The sequence below is a fragment of the Marmota marmota genome, unplaced genomic scaffold, assembly GCF_001458135.2.
Source record: "Marmota marmota marmota unplaced genomic scaffold, marMar, whole genome shotgun sequence".
NCBI classification, from domain to species: domain Eukaryota; kingdom Metazoa; phylum Chordata; class Mammalia; order Rodentia; family Sciuridae; genus Marmota; species Marmota marmota.
Window position 1 is genome coordinate 12,785,265 of NW_026000019.1, and position 20,898 is coordinate 12,806,162.

A 20,898-nucleotide genomic window follows, 5' to 3' on the forward strand; every position below is an offset into this window, starting at 1 on the left:
TGGTATCTGCGAGAGGTCCTGGAACCAATCCCCCATGGACACCCCAAGGGTACATTCACGGCACATGTGGTGAAGCCCTTATGGGGAAAGGGTATTTTAAGTGCTGGTGAGAGTCGTCACAGCCATCAGCTTTGACTTGGGAGGCACTGTGGCTGGGGTCGGCCCTCCCTGTCTCACCCAGGCCCCAGGAGCCAGGTAGCCCGAGTTTCAGGCCACAGTGCAAGTGGGCCCAGGCCCCTGGCTTTTCTCCTATCAGAGGCACCTGTGAGGGCCACACTCTCCCTCCCCTTCCCAGTCTCCCACCAATCCACTGCTGAGTGTGTGGGAGCCACCCTGCGTCTCTCACATACCACTTCTCACACCTTAGTGGCCCCTTCTGGCCTCTCCACCTGCCTCCTGTCTGTGGCCCTCAGGAGCCCAGCTTTCTTCACACACCACAGTAGGACACAGGTTCCAGCTGATGGTCTTTGAGGTGAAAATATGGTCCTCCTCTTCCTCCCCGCCTTCTTCTCCAGTTCAATGGCCCCCTCCCACTGGCAGGGCCTCTGGGCTCCTGCCCCTTCACCCCCACAATCCTCCTGCCATCCACCCTGGAGTCGTCCTTCTTAGCTCGTGTTTGGCTCCTACCTTTCTACATTTCTCTCTGCATACAAACCATGTGTGATGGTTAATTCAATGTGTCAGTCTGGCTGGGCCATAGTGCCTAGACACCTGGCCAAACACTATCCTCCATGTTTCTGAGAAGACTAACATTTAAATCAAAGGACTTTGAATAAAGCAGTGACCCTCCATAGTGTGGGTGGGCCTCACCCAACCAGCAAAAGGCCTTAAGAAAACAAAGACCAACTTCCCCTGAGCAAGAGGATTCTGCCGGCTGCCTCTGGACACAGACGCAGCATTGCCCTGGTCTCCAGCCGGCTGGCGTCCCCTGCAGGTTTTGCAGGCTCCCACACAGGGAGGCCAATTCCTTAAAATAACCCTCTCTGTATGGTTTGTCCTGTTGGTTATGTTTCTCTGGAGAACCCTGATTAGAGACACCCCATACTGGTGTCTCTCTCCCCCGAACACCTGCACCACTCATCTTCCCCCACAGACTGAGAAGATGCTGAGGCTGAGAGTGACCGCTGAGAAACAGCAACCTCAGCCTCTAGAGAGAAGAGTCACCCTACCCCCAGGACACAGGTGGACACCCTCCCCAGCCAGTCCACCCAACACAGGCAAGGCCCACTGGGGACCCTGGGCATGGCTTGGGAAACCACCCCTGTAAAGACCCCAGGCCAAGGCCCTGCTCTGCTGAAGGGATGTGGGCTGTAAACTCTGGCAAAACCAAAATAAGACCCCAGCTTTCAAGGCAGCACAGTCCTAACCCAACAAGGGAGCCCCCCATCAGGGTCCTTAACTTCTACACGCAAGATGGCGAACTGAACTATCCTAGGATTCACTCTACAGGGAGAAACATTTTTGTTTTAAAAGGAGGAGTGAGGCGAGTTGAGTCATGTAGGGTGTTTTTCAAACCCAGAGTCCCCCACCCCAACACAGTGGTAGCAACAGTGTGAAAACGTAGGGAGAGGCCTTTAAGTGCAGACAGCATAAGGCACACAGCAAGCAAATCCCATGGCAGCTGCCATCCCAAGACGAGGCTGGCAGAGACCCCAGCAGCCATCCCTCCAGAACAGGCTTCTGGTCTGAGCTCTGCACCTCTGCTGTAGCCCTGGAGTTGTGTGGCCTCCGTGAGGAGACCCTCTGGGGCAATTGCTATAATGATGCTGTCCTAGCCACACGAGCAATGTGTTGTGTCAAGCTCTACAGAGTCTTATGTAGCCACCATTTACAGGCAGCACAGTGTCACTATCCAGTGTGCCTTCTGCCGACATGTGCTGCCCTTTTGGGATTAAGAACACCAATCTAGGTGCCTCTCCCAAGAATGGCAAGAGTTTTTGCTTCCAGGGGCTGCTTAATTTCTATGTCAATTTACTTCTAAAAAATGTAGCTGCTTCCCCGTCTTCACCTTCCAGAAAAGCCCGTGTGCTCAGGCTCGCCCTGTGCTTCCAGCCAGACCCAGGATAAAGGCCTCCTGGAGACTGCTCTGGGCACCCCTCCTCTTCCAGCAGTTCTCGCCAAGCTGCTTGGGGAAACAGCGATGCGCTGGGGCCGGGGCCAGGGCCTGCTACCTCTAGCTGAGGCCTGGGGTCTGTGCAGCATCCAGGGTTGACTCTGCTGGCCCTCCAGGGCCCTCTGACAGAGCGTAACCTTTAGCAGCAGCCGTGGCAAGCCATCTGGCTCGGAGTTTGCAGCTATACCCTGGGAGGATTCCCCAGTGCTGCCAAGTCACAATCATTCTTTTCTGGATGCAGCAGCTGCTAAAGTGGGTCACCTTGCATTTCTGTAGCATTTCCAGGGCTGGGGAAAAGGGAGCCTACTTTAGGTTAGGACTGGGGTCATCGTGAGTGGCTGGAGTCATCTGGAGAAGAGGGAGTGCCCAGGTGGATATGTGAGCAGGAAGTCTGCTTTACAGATAGTCTATTCTGTGGCTTTCCCATCCAGTCTAATACCTGGGGAAAGCAGGACAGGAGAGATCCTTGGAAGTCACAGGCTTCTCCCTACACATATGTGAAGAACAGGATGCCTCAAGGAAGCCATGCTAAGTACCCCCTGGCCAGAGGAAAAGGCATAAAATGTGGAAACAAAAGGGTAACCTGTTGGGCACATCTTATCAGGATTTAGGGCCTCCTGAGCCCTTCTCCTAGGAGCCACAGTGACACAATGACACTAAACACAGAGGATCTGCTCCCAGTGATCAATGGTCCTTGAAGGTCCTTATTCTTGTTTTTCTTTTTTGATGGTGGTACTGGGGATTGAACCCAGAAGCATCTACCACAGCTACATCTCCAACCTTTTTATTTTATTTTTGAAACAGTATCTTGCTAAGTTGCTGAGGCCTTGAACTTGGGATCCTCCTGCCTCAGCCTCCCAAGTCGCTGGAATTACAGGCGTATGCCACAGCACCCAATTGGTCCTTAGCCTCTACTAAGCAGGTTCAGCACCCTGTCAAAGAATACATGGTCCAGGGCTGGGGTGGTAGCTCAGTGGTAGAACGCTTGCCTGGCATCTGTGAGGCACTGGGTTCAATCCTCAGCACTGCATATAAATAAATGAATAAAACAAAGGTTCATCAATATCTTAAAAAATATATTTAAAAGAAAGAATACATGGCCCAGTTTCACTAGAGTCCTCACTCGCTCTGATGTCACATGATAATGGAGACAGACCCAGCTTGCCCACCATGCCATTGAAGTCACATGCTTGGTGGTTCAGTGGTCCTGCTTAGCCTGGCAAGATCTGGCATGGCCCACAGGAGGCTCAGGAGCCCTGCCAGGGCTGGTACTGAGTGCTGGAGAACTCCTTGAGGTATGAGCAGTTCTATAAGACGCTCCATACACAAAACAGGCACAGTGATGGAGGTGGGGCGTGTTGCTCAGGGGATAGACACTTATGTCTGAAAGTTCCAGAACCTGCTCTTCTTCCATCTGTTCATCCCACATGAGGTCCTGTTCATGGCTCCAGCATCATGAAATGAGGGAAAATACTCAAGTTTCTCCTCTAAGTATCCTGTATGCAACTGCCTGGTGGACATGGTCAGCAGAGGCTCTAGAACCTGTCCTCCCAAGCCTGACCCTGCACCTGGGCATCAACCTGGCTGGATCTCACCAAATGCCTGGATGCAAGTCAGACTCTGGCCATGTCCTGAATCCCTTCCACCCCCAGGTAATCAAATGATTGGCAGTCAGAGCTAACAGTCTTCTGGCACTCACTGCATGCCAGGCTCTGTTGTAAGCACATTTTGTATTTTAGCTCATATACCCCTCAAGATGACCCTCATAAAGACAGGCACTATCATAACCCCTTCTTAAGGAAACCAAGGAACAGAGACCTCCCCAAAGGCATACAGACTTCCCCAAAGGCACACAGCTAATAAGGCAGAGCCAGAATTCAAACCTGGCTAGTCTGGTTCTGATGTTACCTCTTCTCTGCTGCCTTATTTAGCTGGCTCACTCTGGTTTTTTGGGGATTTCTGTGAGGCTTGCACACTCTCCTCCCCTGTACCTCCTACCAGGATCATGGCAATAGCCTCCTGTCGGCCCTCGTCCACCAGATCCAACACATCCCTGCAGCCAGCATGCATTACTGAGATGCAAATATGACCATGCTCTCCACCTGCTCAAAGTCCTTCAGTGGCTCCTGGATATTACAGGAGAATCCAAGTTGTTTATTAGGCCTGGCGGCCTCACTACTAGACTCTGTGAGCTATCTGGCCTCCCCACCAGGCATCACGAGTGTCCCTGCTCCAGTCTAGCTGAACTCCTGAGCATGGTGCTTCCGCTTGTGGCTTCTGCCCTTAGGATGTTCACCCCTGCCTCCCTCATCTGCCCAGTGAACATTTGGACTTCTTTCGGGTCCTGAGAAGCCACCTCTTCTCAGAACCTCACCTGTCCTTTCTAGGTGGGGTTACAGGTTTCCAGCTTGGCACGCACATTTTTCCTCCCTACACCATAGTCCACAGAGCAGAGCCTCTGTTTGGCAGTCTTTCTCCCTGGAGACCTTAACCTCCACGCCCACAGGGAGTGCAGGTCATGGTCATTCATCTTTGTGTCTCAATTCATGACACTGTAAGCCCTCAGTAAAGGGGTGATGACTGGCCAAATGATCCCCACAAGTGCCTGATGTAGAAAACACACCACAGAAGGGAGGAGCCTTCCCCGCCACGGTCCTCTCAGGCCAGCCTGGCTCCAGCCCCACTCACCGGCTGCCCTGAGCAATGGTGGGCACGATGTCATGGTTGGCACGGAGGGGCTGGGTCCTGGCCTTCATGCGGGCACGATGCAGCAGATGTTTGGCTTCCTCATGCCTGGCGCTCAGCATGGGCTCCGGCTTGGGACCAAAGGTCCTGCAGGGTGGCACATAGGCCAGGGCAGGCGGAGGAGGGATTAGAAGAAAATAACACAGATTAGGAGGGGTTTAACAGTGTCAAGCACCAGCTCAGCCAGAAAAAGCCCTGCATGTGCACCTCTCCCTCCAGCTCCCACCCAGGGGGAACCCAGCCTGGGGCCTGGGGCCTAGGGAATGGCCCTGAGCAGCTTCAGACGAGGGGTGGGGAGTTGGCCCAGCCTTGCACATCTGCTCAGGGGCTGGAGGCAAAGACCCAGGAGGATCTAGAAAAGGGTAGGGGAGTCTCCAGATTATTCCATTGTTCCTTCCCTGGTCAGACAGCAGGAGCTGTCTGGGGGAAGAGGGAGGAAAGGACCTGGGGTTGGGGGCTGGGCCTGTGCCCAGACAGATGGTCCTGACATGCACCACCTCCTGTCTCCTCTTGGCCTCGGTGCACACATGCACACCCACTCAAGCACACACAGCTCCGCCAGCTCCCACCACAGACGCGGGACTCAGGCATCACCCATCCCAGTTCTGGTCCTTTGGGGTAGTGACATTTTCACAAATCCTGCTATTTCCTTGCCTTCGTCCTAATTCAAACCTGCACCGCATCAGCCCAGGGCTCACAGGCTCTGAGCTGAGAGGGGTTCGGCTGGACTCAGACCAAGTCGGCAAATGGCTCCGTTTCCATAATAATAAGGGTCCTCTGGCAGCACAACCTACCAGATGTGCTGCTGCCCAGGCCAGTCCAGAGCTGCAGAAATGACAGCTGCCCTTTTCCAAAGCTGTCTCCCAGGCGGTGACATACCACCTGTGCTGGGTGACAGCAGTAACCGCAGCCCATAGCCTCCTCCTGATAAGACTGTTTTGTCCGCAAAGCCCATTCCCCCAGGCAGGCTGGCCAAGGGCAGGTGTTCTCCCTGCTTGACAGATGAGGGTGTCCAGCGCAGAGAGGACACTGGCACATTGCTCAAGGTCGAGCATCAACTGAGAGCAAGCAGAGCAGAACAGAGGACAGCAGCCCCACTGCCTCCCGCGTCCTTCCTGCATCCTGTCCTCTCCCCTCCTTGAGTCCCCGGAGAGGTGGGGGATGTTTGTGGCTGAAGTCAGACACACTCTTTGATGTTAATTTCAGTGTTCTGTCACATATGCCCGGCTGTCCTCACAGGGAGGGGTTCACAAAGCAAGAACTCAGGCAGCCGGAGGCTCAGACAGGCCTGCGGCCCACACACCCGCCCCATATGCCATGTGGGTAAAGGGTCCTTGTCCTGACTGGGGGATGGAACCAGGCAGTTTCCTGATGACAGACGTGTGGGAACAAAGGCACGACTCTGGCCTCCAGGGAGAGGTGCTGCTCAGGCCATTCTTGGCAAGCTCAGGTGACATGAATTTCTTTTTTTCTCTTCTCCTTTTTTTTTTTTTTTTTGCATCTAACCCTGCTTTGGGGCCATAGGGGGAGAGAGTGGTGGCACAAAGGCACTGTCAGTGCTTGAGAACCCCGGCGGGGCCCAGGCACAGCTTCGGAAGGAGGAGGGCATCACAGAAGCGATGTGAAAGTAAATCTCCAGGCCCACTGCCCCAGGAGGCTTCCTTTGGCAGGAGAGGCCTCCCCTGCGCGGCTTCCAGAACAGGCGGCTGCTCCTCCAACGCGGCTGAGAGCAGCTGTGCTCCCTGGGGCTCCTGCTCTGCGGCAGAGATAATGAGGCTACCAGCCCGGAGAGGTGCCCCTGCAGCCGCAGGCCTCTGGCTGCCCGCCCGCACACTGGGAACCTTCCGGTGACAGCTGTGGTTCCCCGGCTGTCGGAGGGCATTTGTCACAAGGTCTGGTGGGCAGGCAGGAGGGCCCCTCGGCAGCTGGCCAGATGCTGCCGGGATCAGCCTTGCCCCCAGGTTTTTAAGCCACTTTCCAGCTTTGCTGTTTCCGTGCTGCTCCTTCATTTGAAGCTGGGTTCGCCCACCCCGCCCCGCTCAGCTGCTCGGCTGCAGTGTCTTGGCAGACAAAGCTGGCTTCTCCACTGATTAGAAATGCAGGCTTTCTAGGCGCCCGGAGGCATCATGCAGTAACACACTGAGCAAGGACGAGAGCGGCAGCCACCTTCAGACTGAAGCCAAGGTCAGCAGAGCAGGCAACTCCCAGCCACCGTGCACCCTGGTGAGAGAAGGTGGTCTTCATCTGAGAAGCGGGGAGCAAGTGGGTGTGGTGTTGTGGGGTGCTGAGCCTGTCCCTAACTGCCCACCTCCCACCGTCACATCAAAGGAACACCAACCCTGCAGGAAGCCACGTTCAGTCCTCCATTTTCTGACCCTGGCCTCTACCCAGGGCACACAGCTGCCAAGCCAAACCCTTCTATTATGGACTATAGGACACAATCAATCCCAGCTCTCACAGTTCCCCTGGCAATTTCCTGAAGAGTGGGGCAGTCACAGTGTGGCCAGGCAAAGTCAATTCCCACCCAAGAATAGGCAGCTTTTGTTGCTGTCTTAAGAGCCGAGACTTCTGAGCTCATTAGCTCTGCATAGGGCATGGGAACAAGGTGGCTGAGAGTTGTTCTTCCCCGGGCCTCAGTTTTCCCTCTGTAACCCAGGGGATTAGAGATGGGAGGGGGCGCTCACTGCAAGCCTGTGAGTCTGGATCTTTGACCTTGTTGCCTACTGTTTGCGGTGGGAGGATCCTCTTCTGGGGTGCTCACGCCACAGAGTTTGGGCCCTCAGCAAGTCTACAAAGAGCTAATTGCTGGGGGAAAACTGGAGTTCCTCTAGTGTCCAGAGCCCTCCCTCTGCCCTCCTGTGTCTCCAGGACAAGGGCGGCATGTCTCCTCAGCTCTGGTCTCTGGTCTAGGCCAGGTTCCTGGAGGAACAGGCTTAGCCCTGCCTTTACCTCCCCTTGCAGCCAGGCAGGCAGGAGAACCACCACTCCTCTCCCAGCCAAAGAGGTCAAGGGGACAGAGCAGCCTTTTTCTACAGCCACCATAATCCTGGATTAAAATAAGAAGTTCCAGTGAGTCTGGGTTTAACCCTTCCATCTCAGGCACGTGAATCTGGAAATAATAGGAACTAGAAAGAGCACAAACTTCCCAGATTTCAGGGTGCAGCCAGTTCATGTATGCACAGACAGAGATTAACATTTTTCTTGGTGTGTGTTCCACTTTTGTATATTTTAAAGCTTTTGATGACCAAGGACAGAGCTTGCCTACTGTCATTTTGTGCAAGATGATCAGGTGTGCAGCGAATGGATTCGGGATGGCATGCTCCATAAGTCCAGAGTTCTTGTCTTGGACTCACAATGTCATGCTTAGTGGCACAGGTGACTTCCTCCCAGGTATGCAGGACCCTGACAGGACAGAGCCCTGAGCAGTGATTGAGAGTGTGGCCCAGGGGTAACTGCCTGAGTGCCAAGCTCTGGACGATTACCCCCTACCTGTGCCACCCTGGCAGGCAACTTCAGGGTGAAGCCCCACTTTGCTCACTTGCTAAATAAGGGCTCAGCTATGAAGACCATCACTTCTATCCCTAGCACCATTGTTTATAGATTGCTCTCACCCCTCCCTAAGCAATGGAATCCCTGAACATGAACTAAAGTCACCTGCCACCAAGATCACCTGCAGAGGAAAGGCATGTGTGGAAGCAACAGACATCTTGCAGCTGGAGAGGGCATTGTGGTTTTGCTCTGGATTTTCGAAAGCCTTTAACAGAGCAGCTTGGAAAGGTGATGTCTATGCAACAGGGAACAGGGGAAGTCAGAAGCTGCAGAAGGACCCCGGTGCCCAGAGGGGAAAGCTCTTCTCTCAACACAGAAGCGAGAGTGGATCCTCAAGATAGGCTGCTGGACAGAGCCACTTCATTTAGCATCTTTTTGAGACCTTGGTGGAGGCCTGCACTATTTCCTTCAGACTGCAACTTCTGGGGAGAGCAGAGCGGCCCTGCTCACTGTCCTGAAAGAGGCCAACGAATTCCAGGGCGCCCCTGCAGTCAGCACTGCCTGGGCTCAGGGTATGGGACATACAAGGCCCAAAATGGCATCAGGTATCTGAGACACCCCCCTGCTAGGCTCTGAAAGGCCAGGGGAGGGCTTTTTTTCTTGGATTTCAGCCTTGCTCCCCACCAGATGAGCGGCCTTAGGTAAATGAACTTCCTCTGGTAAAGATCGGCTTTGATGTGTGTATGGTGAGCACGTGGCGGGCCGGCAGCTGAGCATTCCAGGTGGCGCTGGCCTTGTTCGGGGCTCCAGGGTCAGCTTCCCTGACCGCAGAGGCTCCAGAGTACCAGACACCAAGGGAGCAGGTTTTGCAATAAAAAACTGTTGAGCTGTTAAACCTAATTATTTTTCTTTTTTGTTTTAGTCTTGGTGGGACTGGATGGTAATGGATTCTCCTTTGTGCCAACCTGTCTGAGACCATGGGGCAGCACAGGAATGGCTGGGGGCTATGTAAGCAGGACAGGCAGGGCTCAGCCACTCTTTTAGTGACACCCTTGCCCTGGGGGGTTCTTAGTTATACCAGGAATCCTGGGGTAGGGCAGGAGTGTCTCTTCTCCCATGCTCACCCCAGGACTCATTATGACTCCCTGATACTAGGGCCTGGAAGATCTGGAACCTGACTAGTGCCTCAGAATGATCTCCAAACCCCCTCACCAGGCTCTCTGACACAGCACCAGACCCTTGTGCTAGCCCACTCTCCAGGAGCTAAGATCACCCTGCTACTGGGGGGTGGGGGGGCGACATGAGGAAGATCCTTAAATGTCTCTACATTCCGATTAAAATAAAAATCCCAAGGGTTCTCCATAAGTAGCCTCCACCCTGCACCCTAATAGGGTCATCCACACATTCCACCTCAGACACTCCCAGGCATTTCTGCAGGCCTCACCCGTCTGGAATGTCCTCTTCTGTTTCCATCCAGACCCTCGCAAGCCCACACAGGTCCAGCCTTCAGTGAGCCCTCACTCACTCCTTCCTGCCTGCCTCTGCCAGTTTTTTGAGCCCCTGTTCTGTAAGCAGCACAGTTCCCGCCCCTAGGAGCTCCAGGAGGAGAGTAAGAGCTATGGCTGCAGCGATGCAGGCAGTGGGCAGTGAGAGCAAAACACAGGCAGTTCCACCTGAGATCACACTGACATGCACACACAGTGCTCCACTCAAACAAGAGTCTCTGTGATATTGTGATATAAGAAATATACATTGGGTCATTGCCTCTGGTTCCCAGTACACAGCTCCTACAACCCTTGGAATCTCCAGAGTAATCAACTTGACTTTTGCAGGCAGAGGGCTTCCAAACAGAGACCTAGGCAGGATTAGAAGGTTGGGACTTGCAGCTCCACCTCCATGTTCCCAGGAGGGAAAGGGTGAGGGAGAGAAGGCTGAGCCAATCATAGTCAGCCAGTGATGTGATCAAGCCTGCCTACACGCTGAAGCCTCCATCAAACCCCAAAAGGACAAGGTTTGGAAAACTTCCGGACAGCTGAACACACAGAGGTTCCTGGCAGGTGGCGCACCCAGAGGGGGTGAAAGTAAGGCGCCTCTTCCCACATACACACCTGGTCCTGCGCCTCTCTTCCAAAGATACTCATCTCTTCCCGTGGGGAGGGGAGGTGGGCACTAGGAATTCTTCCCCTCCAGTGCTCTAGCAGGCAGATCAATCATTAGAGCCCCTGCAGACTCTCTCTCTCTCTCTCTCTCTCTCTCACACACACACACACACACACACACACACACACACACACACACACACACACACGGTCCAGACTTGAACAGGGCAGCCTGGGCATGCAGCATGCCTCTCAGTGGAGACTGCCTGCTGGGGAGGGCCCCCAGGCCTGGGGCCACCCAGGCACTTGCATCAGCCAGACGCCCTGTGGCCTGGGGTCTGAAGCCAGCCCTGCATGGACTGCTGCTCCTCTGGTTTCAACAATTCCATTCATGCTGATTCATGTGGGATCCTCAGGCACTCTGTAATCCCAGTATGTCTCTCAGAGCCTCCAGGAAGGGACAGATGGAGATGGCTGTGGCCATTTTATAGAGAAGAACATTTTGGATCTAAGCCCTTGGATGCAAGTGACAGCACAGCCATCGGCTGCCAGGTGTGGATGATGGCAGAGGCTCCCCAAGCACAGCACCCATTCCCTGTTCTCCCACCTCTCTCCAGTGAGCCCTTTACACTCTCTGAGGCCCCACGGCTCCCTGTATCCTCTCCCTCCCATCAAGACTCCAAGCCTGAACACCTCAGTGACACTCAAGAGACAACAAGCTTATTCCATGGAGTCTCCTATACCTCAGTGCCCACACCTGAGGAGATTCCACCCATCATACACACACACAAATCATACAATACACAAGATCCCCAGACTCCTAGCCCAAGGATGGCCTGTGGGGGGATGGGAAGGACAGTTTGTGGCCCTGAAACGTAATGGTCTCTGTCAGTGACCCAGGAGCAGCACATAAGGTCTGTCATTGGGATAAAGTGGAAGTGCAGGAACTTAGCGCAGCACCTGTGCATAAGGCTGGAGAAGAGCAGCTGTGGGCCTGGCCTTTGGACTGGCCACTGGGATGGTCCAGTCCTTTGGGGCTGAGCCTTCTCTTGCCTCTTAGTAGAACAGGACAACACTGAAGTTGGGATGGAGGTCTCCTCTGCATCTGACCCTTTGCATTGAAGATCCTGGATCTTTGGATGGCTCATCTCAGCAGCTGATTCCCTAGGACTACCTCCCAGCAAACAGGGCCAGCCCCCCCACCCCAAGTGCTAATTTGGGCTCTGTAGTCACCCTCATTTCATGAGCTTCTTGTCTCATTACCTTATAGAGCAGTAGGAAGTATGGACATAATGAAGTCTATGGTGGGTTGCCTGGTCGTAATGGCTCTCTGAGTGGAGCAAGAAGCTGCATGAATGTGGAGCTTGAGGAGGTGTGAGGCAGGGCTGCTTATTCCTCAACCCTGAGAAGAGCTGAGGCTCTCACTCCTCCCTGAAAAGGCCCTGCCTTTTGCATGTCCTTGAATGTCCATGACAATCAGCCATTCTCAGAGTGCTTCTCTGCAAGGGGTCCTAAACCACTTAGTATGGACACTAAGTCCAGGACCCTGACCTTGTGGTCCTCCAGGGTACAGAGCTGAGAGAAGCATGCCTTACCTCAAAGACCTCTTGTGAAGTCTGGCTCTACAGAAGTGACATCAGCAAACCACTTAAGGGGGATATGGAGCCCTGTGGTGTCTTGGGGACACTTTCATGTCCACCCAGAAGGCTCAAGAATGGAGCCAGATAAGGAGCCTCTCAGAGGATATGCCATGGTATGGCGGGTACTTCTCCCTCCCTGAATCTGGCCATGTTTCCTGGCCCTTCAGCCTGAGTATCTGCCTACATGGGACATGACCCTCATGTCAACTCTGTGTTCCTTTCTGCTAGGCATTTTTTTTTAAAAAATATTTATTTTTTAGTTTTAAGTGGACACATCTTATTTTACACTTATGTGGTGCTGAGGATCAAACTCAGTGCCTCAAGCATGCTAGGCGAGCACTCTACCACTGATCCACAACCCCAGCCCCTCTGCTAGGCATTTTAAGGGGACGTTTTGTTAGTGTTGGAATGGGTCCTAAAGTTCACTAAGTCACCTCTCCTCCCCGATCCCTGACACACTTGTACCACCCATCATATACACACATCAAGGGTGGCGGGTGGGGGTGGGAGGAGCAGCTGCAGGGAAAGGGGTGCCACCTCCGCAGGACCCAGGTGCACCTGCCCAGGTCACCTCCTCTGAGGGCTCCACAGGGAAGGTGGGGCGAGGACAGAAGGAGGGCGGGCGAGCAGAGCATCCCCGAGGACCACAGTCCTTCCTGCAGCCACACTCCTCATTGCTGGCAAGGTCAGGTAAGGAGGAGACAAGAGGCTGACCACAGTGGCCTCAGAAGTGGGAGAAGACTGAGGATTTTCTCCACCAGACCCTTCAGCAAGCAGAAGCTAAATCACCTGACTGGGCAGCCCCTGCTTTGTTACAACAGAGTGCAGGGCCAGGGGTTACTCTGGTCCCCCCAAATTCATATGTTGAATCCTAATCCCCAGTGTGATGCGATTAGGAAGGGAGGCCTTTGGGAGGTGATTAGTGCCCTTGTAAAGAGACCCCAGAGAGCATTCTGGCCTCCTTCTACCATGTGAAAATAGAGTGAGAAAGTGACATCTATGAGCCAGGAGACCTGCCTTCACCAGACACTGAATCTGTTGGCTCTTTGATCTTGGACTTTCGCCTCCAGAACTGTGAGATACACATTTCTGTTATTGTAAGCCACGCAGCTGATGGCATTTTGTTACAGTGGCCCAAATGGACTAAGACAAATGGACTAAGAGAGGCCCTGCCCACATTTTCTGAAGGGCTGGTCAAACTAACAGAACTCATGCAGGGAGCGGCCGCTCATGGGGCAGCAACAATGCTGACCTCTGCCCTCAGCAGAAACCACAAGACCCTGGAGAGGCTGACATCACTTGTGCAGCTGGGGAAAAGAGAGCCGTTCCCAGCCCCAGGGCCTCTCTCAGCCTCATGTGCCAAGAGTCCAGCAAAGATGGAGGCTGAGGCCAACCTCTGCACAGGCACAGCAGCAGCTCAGGCCTACGGTGGCCCCTGCCCCACCTTGTGCACACTCTTCTTACCCTGCCTGGCTCAGGACACTGCCTGTGAAGGACAGGTGTCCCCAATTCCCCCATCACACTCCAGCACATCCAAATCCACAGAACACTGGTGGAGAGGCTAGGGAAAAAAGTCTGTAGATATCATAGTGAGGTTGGAGGTGAAGACCTTGACCCCTGCACATACCCTTGATTAGGAAAAGAACATTCATGTACTTTCCCTAAGATTGCCACAGCCATTATCGCATTTTTTAGTCTCACCATAATCCTATGAAGTAACCCAACAACTACAATTCTCCCATTTCACTGATAAAGAGACAGGCCTGGGCGGGGGAAATGGCCCCAGGACACACAGCAGGCAAAGCTCTTTGCACACCTCTGTGCCTGGTCGTTTTCCCTAACTAGCAGGTAGGCAGCAGCCTGGGGCACTGGGAGCCACTGACACTTTTTATGGGGTCTCAGGGCTGATGATCCAGGGGCCCACTGTCCACCAGCATGGGGTTTGTTGGGGTTTGCTGTCTGGTTTTGCACAGTCTCCTAGTGTCCTGCTGCAGAGGAAATGGAGGGACAACAGTGAAGAAGGAGGGTGAGAAAATGCAGGCTCTGACCTCCTACCTGTTCTGGTCTGAGTCCTGCAGAGAGATGCCCGAGTCCCGGTCCACGTCCCCTGAGGGTCGTTCTAGGGCCCAGAATAGAAGCAGAGATAAGAGAACAGAAGCAGAAATGGGGCTCTCAAGTGCCTCTAACTGACACCAAGGAGAGAGATTTCTCCAGTAATTTACCCCAGATAAACCCAACAGCTTGCCTGTGTCTCAGTCAAAGAAATGCAGGCACAGTCTGTCATGATGACTGTAGGTAGGCTTGGTGTGGGCTGAGAGGACCACATGTGCCCTCAGGTGGGGGTGACACATGAGCTTATGAAGAAGGCTGTCTGCTGGGTCAGAACCCTAGCACCTCCCTGCAGCTCCACTGCAGGAGCTGGGCCCCGCGGGTAGGACGCTCAGCCTCTCTGCTGGGAAGGTCTTCTACCACCTGAAACACAGTGAGAATCTGACGTCTATGCTTCTTTGATCTTGGACTCCCAGCCTCCAGAACTGTGAGATACACATTTCTGCTTGCCCCAGAGGGTGATGTGGTCCACCAGGGGGTAAGGCATGTCACTGGAGCAAGTTTAAAAGGCCACCATGGGAAGGGGTAAAGACACAGGGAAGAAGTTATAGTAGCTTCTACCCCTAAGCCCAGAGGGTGGCTTCTCATTGATCTGGAGGGTCAGGGGGCGTTTTACCAGGCAGGGCTGCCTGTGAGCTGGTAAAGAACCTATGTCAAGGGCTGTGGCTCACTGGCAGAGCGCTTGCCTAGCACATGTGAGGCACTGGATTTGATCCTCAGCACCATATAAAAAATAAACAATAAAATAAAGGCATCCTGTCCATCTACAACTACCCAAAAATTAAAAAAAAAAAAAAAAAGAACCTATGTCAAAGCCAAGAGGACATTTATGATTTTGGTGACAGACAACTGTGCTCTCCTTCCTTCTCTGCTCCCAACCAAGCACCCCTTTCTTTTCCCTCGCACTGGACTCCCTTCGGCGGCCCCACCCAGACCTGCAGAATGAGCCTCACCTGGTGCAGCTGTATCCCAGGATGGAGTCCAGGCTGGAGTCTCCACCTTGGGAGGGCTCTGTCCTGAGACCTTCAGCATCTCCTGCAGCAGCAGGCGATTCCTTTCCACTTGGTCAGACAGGGACAAGACACTGCCCCCAGTGCCCAGAGCCTCCAGGTCTCCAGGTCTCCAGAACCCTGGCAGCAGGGCTGCTCTGGGGACAAAGTTCTCCTCAGAGGTCAGAGGAGTGCTGTCCAAGTCTCTCACTTCAACCAGACCATCTTGAAGGGCACATGGCCTTCCTTTCTTCAGGCTGGGCATGTGGGTGACTTTCCAAGGACCAGGCCCCCCCAGGCGTCCAGGAGTAATTCCATGGGAGAGGCTGTCTTGCAAAGAGCCAGGCTCTGGTGGCAGACCCTTCTCACCATCAGGCAACATCCATGTTGCTTCTGGAGACCACGGGCTCTGCCCATTCCAGCATTCCAGCCTAAGGGCAGGTGACCAGGGAGGCCTGGAGCCCCCATTTCTGGAAGGTTCCCCCTCATTGACACTGCTGTCCAGGGGCTCATTGGATGGGTTCTGAGCATGGGAGGCCACCATGCCCTCTGGTAGGGAACAGCCCTCTGGTGGGGCCTGAATCCCTCCAGCTTTGACTCGTCGGCATTTGGGTTTTTGGGGGGATGACTGCTCGTGGGAGGTGGGGCAGGAGCTGGCCCCTTGTTTACTTGCTGTCATCTTCTCCTTCAAAGCCCTCACCTTGGACTCCAGCACAGAGGGGCCTTGGACCCGCACCCTCCATGTGCTGGGAGGCTTGGGGGCCATCAGGCTGGGTGTTCTGTCTTCCCGAGAGTTAGGCCAGGGTCTCAGGAGAGGTCCATTGTCTGGTTGTGGCTCAGGACCATTTCTCTCCACAGCCGAGGTCACCTGCATGGCGGTGGCTATTCTGCTTCCTGTGTTGGACCCTCTGGAGGAGAAAATAGACAGAGAGCCTGAGATTCAGCACCAGGATGGCTCAAACACACCCTCCCCCCAGTGTCTTGTCTAGAGTCCTATCCACACCAAGTAAGCTGGAGTCAGAGCAGGGTGGCTTCTGGACACAGTGAGAGCACTTTGAAAAGTGTAAATCATGGGAGGGTTAGTGAACTTTTACTTTCAAGTCTGAGCAGTATTCTAGTATTTCTATCCCCATTCTACAAGTGGACATAATGAAGCTTCAAACAGCAATTAACCCTTTGCCGAATGTGGACCAGAGGGAAACCCAGGGTGAGTCCCCAATCCCTGGCCTTCCTGCTTCACTGAAAGGTAGCCTCAGTGCAGAACATCAGTGCCTGCTAATGACCAACATGCTCTTCCTTGTGGATGAGGGAGCTCAGGGAGATGACAGGCTGGAGTTGACCCTCCAGCGAGAAGAGCTGCCTTCCAAACCACCCACCCGCAAGCCTCAGACCACAGCATGGGATTGATGAGGCTGTGCTCAAAGGGAAACCTTGATCAACCTTGAACTCCTATGGGGGCATCTGCCCTATGCTAGGCAAAATCCTTTCGAGTGCTTTCCACAGCACTCTCTCAAATAATTTGGACAGAATGCTGCCAGAATGATGTCATGACCCTCACTTGTACAGAGGGGGAAAACTGAGGCACAGATCACATCACACATGTGCTAAGAGGGGCCTGCCCAGTTTGGAATGCAAAAGTTTCTCATTCCAAGCCCAGGACTCTTCAAAAACACTTAGTGATCACACAACCTCCTCCAGTTATTCTGGAGATGAGACCGTTCAGTCCACAAAGGTTAAGTGAGTTGCCAGCATTACACTGCTCCTCAGTGGCACGGCTGATGTTAACTGCTTCACAGGGAAAGAAAACATGCACCAGGATTTTATTCAAAGTGTTACCTGTGTGCATACATGCCATGAAGTCTTACTAGTTGCTCTGCTCTCTAGGAAAATGCTACTCAGCATACATCTAGATGTGTCCCACTTGAAGTAAACTTCATTTATGAAAATCCCTATGTGCATAAACTACAAATTAGGAGGAAATTATTCCCTTCACACATGGACTAAAAATTCACCACAAAATACTCTGAAGTAGCAATTCCCTCTAGAGTTGCTTATTACAATTCAGCATATAAATAACGTCTCAGAAATGTGTGCTTTGTACAGCAAAAGACATGTATAACGCAAACTCTCGTATTATTTTTAAGCCAGTGAAGTTTAGGGACGGTCTTTAGGACAGAAACCATTTGCTGTACCAGTTAATCTAGAATGCTTCTCTTTCCGGCCCAGCCACCTCTCCCTCTCTTCTATGAGTCAATCCAGAAAACGGGATTAGAGTCTAATACAAGCAGTTTCGGTTAAATTAAAAGAGCTTTTCGAACAGCCTTCCAGATGATCCTTGTCCCGAGACTAGCCTTAAAGAAGGGGCCCTCGCCTTGAGGCACCTGGGCAGCCTTCGGGAAGATGGTTCTGCCGTAGCCGTCTGATTCTATGACCCAAGCCTTGCATTTGCTCTAACTCAGAGAAGCTTAAATGGAGATGGACGTGAAGGGCCTCGGTTCGCGCTCGGTGGCGGCGACGGCCGGGTCCCCACTCGGCGGCCCCCCGCCCCTCCCNGCGCTGGGTCCCCCAGCTCGGGGCTGGGGACGCCGCTCGACGCGGGCCGGAGCGGAGGAGCGACAAGCTCCTGCACTCCTCAGCCCCCTGTAACTCAACACCAGGCTCTGCGCCGGGTGGACGCCGAGGAATGCCTTTTGTGTAGGCAACTTTTTGGCTGACCTCTCGGTGGGGCCATCTCCGTGGTCTTAGGGCGCCCTTTCCTCCGAGGTCAAGGACATTGTCTCCCGCTTTGTAGAGGAGCTAGAGTAACCCGCTGTGGACGTGGGTTCGCTGGTCCGGTCTGACAAGGCGAGAACTGGTACCTGCGTGGCCCGCTGCTTTGGGCGGGTATCGGTCCTCAGGATCAGACTTGTCACTTTCTCCATACCTGGGAGAAAGGAGCAGCAAAGGACTTAGCCTACAGCTGTGATCCAAACTTGCGATGGACTTCTCTCTCCTGGAAGGAGGTGACCGAGTCTAAACTATTACCGGACCCATTTTTCCACAGAAGACAGAAACAGTAAGAGAGGATCCAGGAGATTCCAGAAATCTCTACAAAAAAGGAAGTGTTCGTTCATCCATCTTTCCTTTCGTAAAAAGCTTCACTCTCAGAATGGAGTACTTGAACCTGTGAACTGAGTCACCTCTCAATGGCAGGTATAGCAACAGGAAAGGCCATGGCAGTGTCAAGTGCATGAGCTGATCATGGAAGGGGAGGTTCCCAGAGGGGCTGGCCTCCAATAAGGAGGATTTCCCTGCAGAAGGTGAGGAGGGGCAGCTGGGCAGGCAGAGGCACCCAGGGCTGACAGCCACCTTTGGGGAACTGCCAGTAGTTTACAGTTACTTGGCCTGGGGCCAATTTAGGAACCTGAGAGATTATCCAGGGTAAACCCTCTATGTAAAGGAACAGAGCCAGGGTCACATAGCTCTGTTATGGGTAGTCTTCAGGGTCTGTGACCACTTCCTCCATGTTTCTAGAGCTAGTAGTTCCTCAAACTGGGCATTTACTGCTCTGTTTATTAGTATTGATCCCATCACAATATAGTTATGGTACCATCTGTGGATGGTGTACCTTGCACCAAATGTATGGCTAAGCACTTTAATCCCATTGCAATCTTAAGTACCGTGGTCTCCCTTTCTTCAGATAAGGAAACTGAGTCTAGTTGAGTGTCCAAGGACATAGGACCAGTAAGTGGCAGGTCTTCTAGAGTTCAAAACCCTCAGACAACACACTGTACAGCACTGTCACCAGTATCTACAAGTTCAACATGGAAAGACAGAGTTAAAAAAAAAAAATCAAAGAATTTGTGAAAAAAATCATGAAGGGTTGTGATTCTAAAAACATGCTGCCCGGTGCTCTGGCCTGTCCTTTCTGGATTCTTTGATTTTTCCTTATTCTTGTAGTCCAGTGGTCAAATCCTGCACACCACACGAGACCCCTTCTTTTCTTCTACAGGCAATGTCAAACCTAACAGCATTGCTGTTACTATTACTGGGAACCTCCTATAAGCGAAGGCACTTCATAGAGGAACTTCTAAATCTTTACAACAACCCTGTAAAATAAGAGTAATGGGTCTCCATTTTAGGGATAAGGAAACCTGGGACACAGAGAGATTGAGGGACTTACCCAAATCCACACAGCTAGCAGAGATAGAATCTGGACCCAGTTTTGCCTGCTTCCAAGATTTTCAGAGAGGCCTTCTCTGAACTCAGACTCCAAAAGGTAATTTCTCCATGACCCCTGCTCCCACCCTCCTCTAGAAGTTAATGATCTGTAAGGAATTTCTGAAAATTCCAGCGAAGGTTTAATGTTTAAAGGAAACCTACCCACCCCCCACCTTTGGGGATGCAAATAATCACCTCTGGTTTACTCATTAAATTTGTTATTTTGCAAGGAGAGGGATGGGGTATCACATCTATTCAGAGGCTATAAAAGTCACCCCTCCTAAAGATACCAATAAGCTTTGTAGGATGCTATCAGATTATCATGGCATCCACATTCAGAGGGCATTTCTTATTCATCTGTATTCTGCTTGGTTCAGCAGACATTTGTTGAACTCCTCCTGTGTCAGGGACTGGGGAACAACATGTAGCACCACAGATCCTGCCCTGGAATTCTGGTCAAATTGAGCAAGGCAGGGGCAGGGGCAGAGAGTTCTGTGTAAGTGCTCCCACTCGGGTTAGCAAAGGGTGGCGCAGGTAACTCTCAGGAACAGCTAGATTGAGGTGGGAAGGGTATGCTGGGTGGGATGGAGGTCAGGGAGAACTGGGTCTCAATGAGCAGATAGAGGGGAAGAGAGGGGTGGGAGAAGGCATTTCAAGCAGAAATTAGCATGTGCACTAACATGGAGGTATGCAGGCCTGATAAAAATGAAACCAAAAAATGCCCAGAAAGGACAGGATGAGACTGCGGAGGAGGGCTAGTGTGGGCCTGGTTGAGGCCTCAGGGACTCTTCAGGTTGAGAAGCTTGGTCTCCAGAGTCCTGTGAAGTGGGAGCCCTGGAGGGTGGTCTAGTCCACCCCCTCGCCTTAAGCTTGATGCACTCTGGGCTGGGGCTACTTATTTCCTTGTAGATCGGAAATGTTTTGTTACTATCTTTTGGAGAGAAATCTAGGAGGAAAAAACACATGGCAAATAGTGACCCTGTAGCCCTCTTCCTTCATCTGAATGAACAGGGAAGGCCACCATATCCCGAGAAGCCTCAGATAAAGCACAGCCTCCCCTCCTCCCCACCTCTCCCAACATGCCCTGAACACTCAGCCTGAGCTAGGAGGAGCAGTGTGGCATGTGAATTCAGGCCCCACATAGGATTAAGGGAGAGATGAGAGAGATGGCCTTCGAGGTCATGCAGTAAGGGCCCAGATGGAGTAGGAATGGTGTGGCAGGGACATCTCTGCCATGTCTCTACTGTACAGCATAAAGGAGTTTGTCCAACGGAAAACCTGAGTTCCACCTTCACTCGCCTTAGCCATGGGCACGTGTTGCCATGAGAACAAGAAGGCTGGGCAGCCATTATTCATAGCCCCAGGGCCTTCAGCAGCCCCCAATTCTTTCAACAGAGGGACAAGAGAAGTCAGGGCGGGTCAACCATGCACCTGCTTTGTCCCTGCTTGAAACCCTCCCTGGGCTCCCTCAGAATTCTAGGCTGGAGATTGCCCAGTTCCTGTGTAAACTCTCT

General features: G+C 52.9%; 1 protein-coding gene across 4 annotated transcripts in view; it reads right to left on the minus strand.

The window, feature by feature from the left end:
* The window catches only part of Kiaa1614 (KIAA1614 ortholog), a 34,993-nt gene extending 15,541 nt beyond the window's left edge, over positions 1-19,452 (minus strand). Inside the window, exons 1-5 of one of the 4 annotated variants that reach the window (XM_048809896.1) lie at positions 19,347-19,450; positions 17,900-18,107; positions 15,149-16,092; positions 14,142-14,205; positions 4,802-4,945 (exon numbers count right to left, since the gene is read on the minus strand). In XM_048809896.1, the coding sequence (XP_048665853.1) occupies positions 4,802-4,945; positions 14,142-14,205; positions 15,149-16,058 (1,118 nt within the window). In that variant the 5' untranslated portion in view covers positions 16,059-16,092; positions 17,900-18,107; positions 19,347-19,450. Of the gene's footprint in view, positions 1-4,801; positions 4,946-14,141; positions 14,206-15,148; positions 16,093-17,899; positions 18,405-19,346 lie in introns of those variants that run through there. The other 3 variants (XM_048809897.1, XM_048809895.1, XM_048809898.1) reach the window with 3 other exon arrangements.
* Between the last annotated feature and the right edge of the window lie 1,446 nt (positions 19,453-20,898).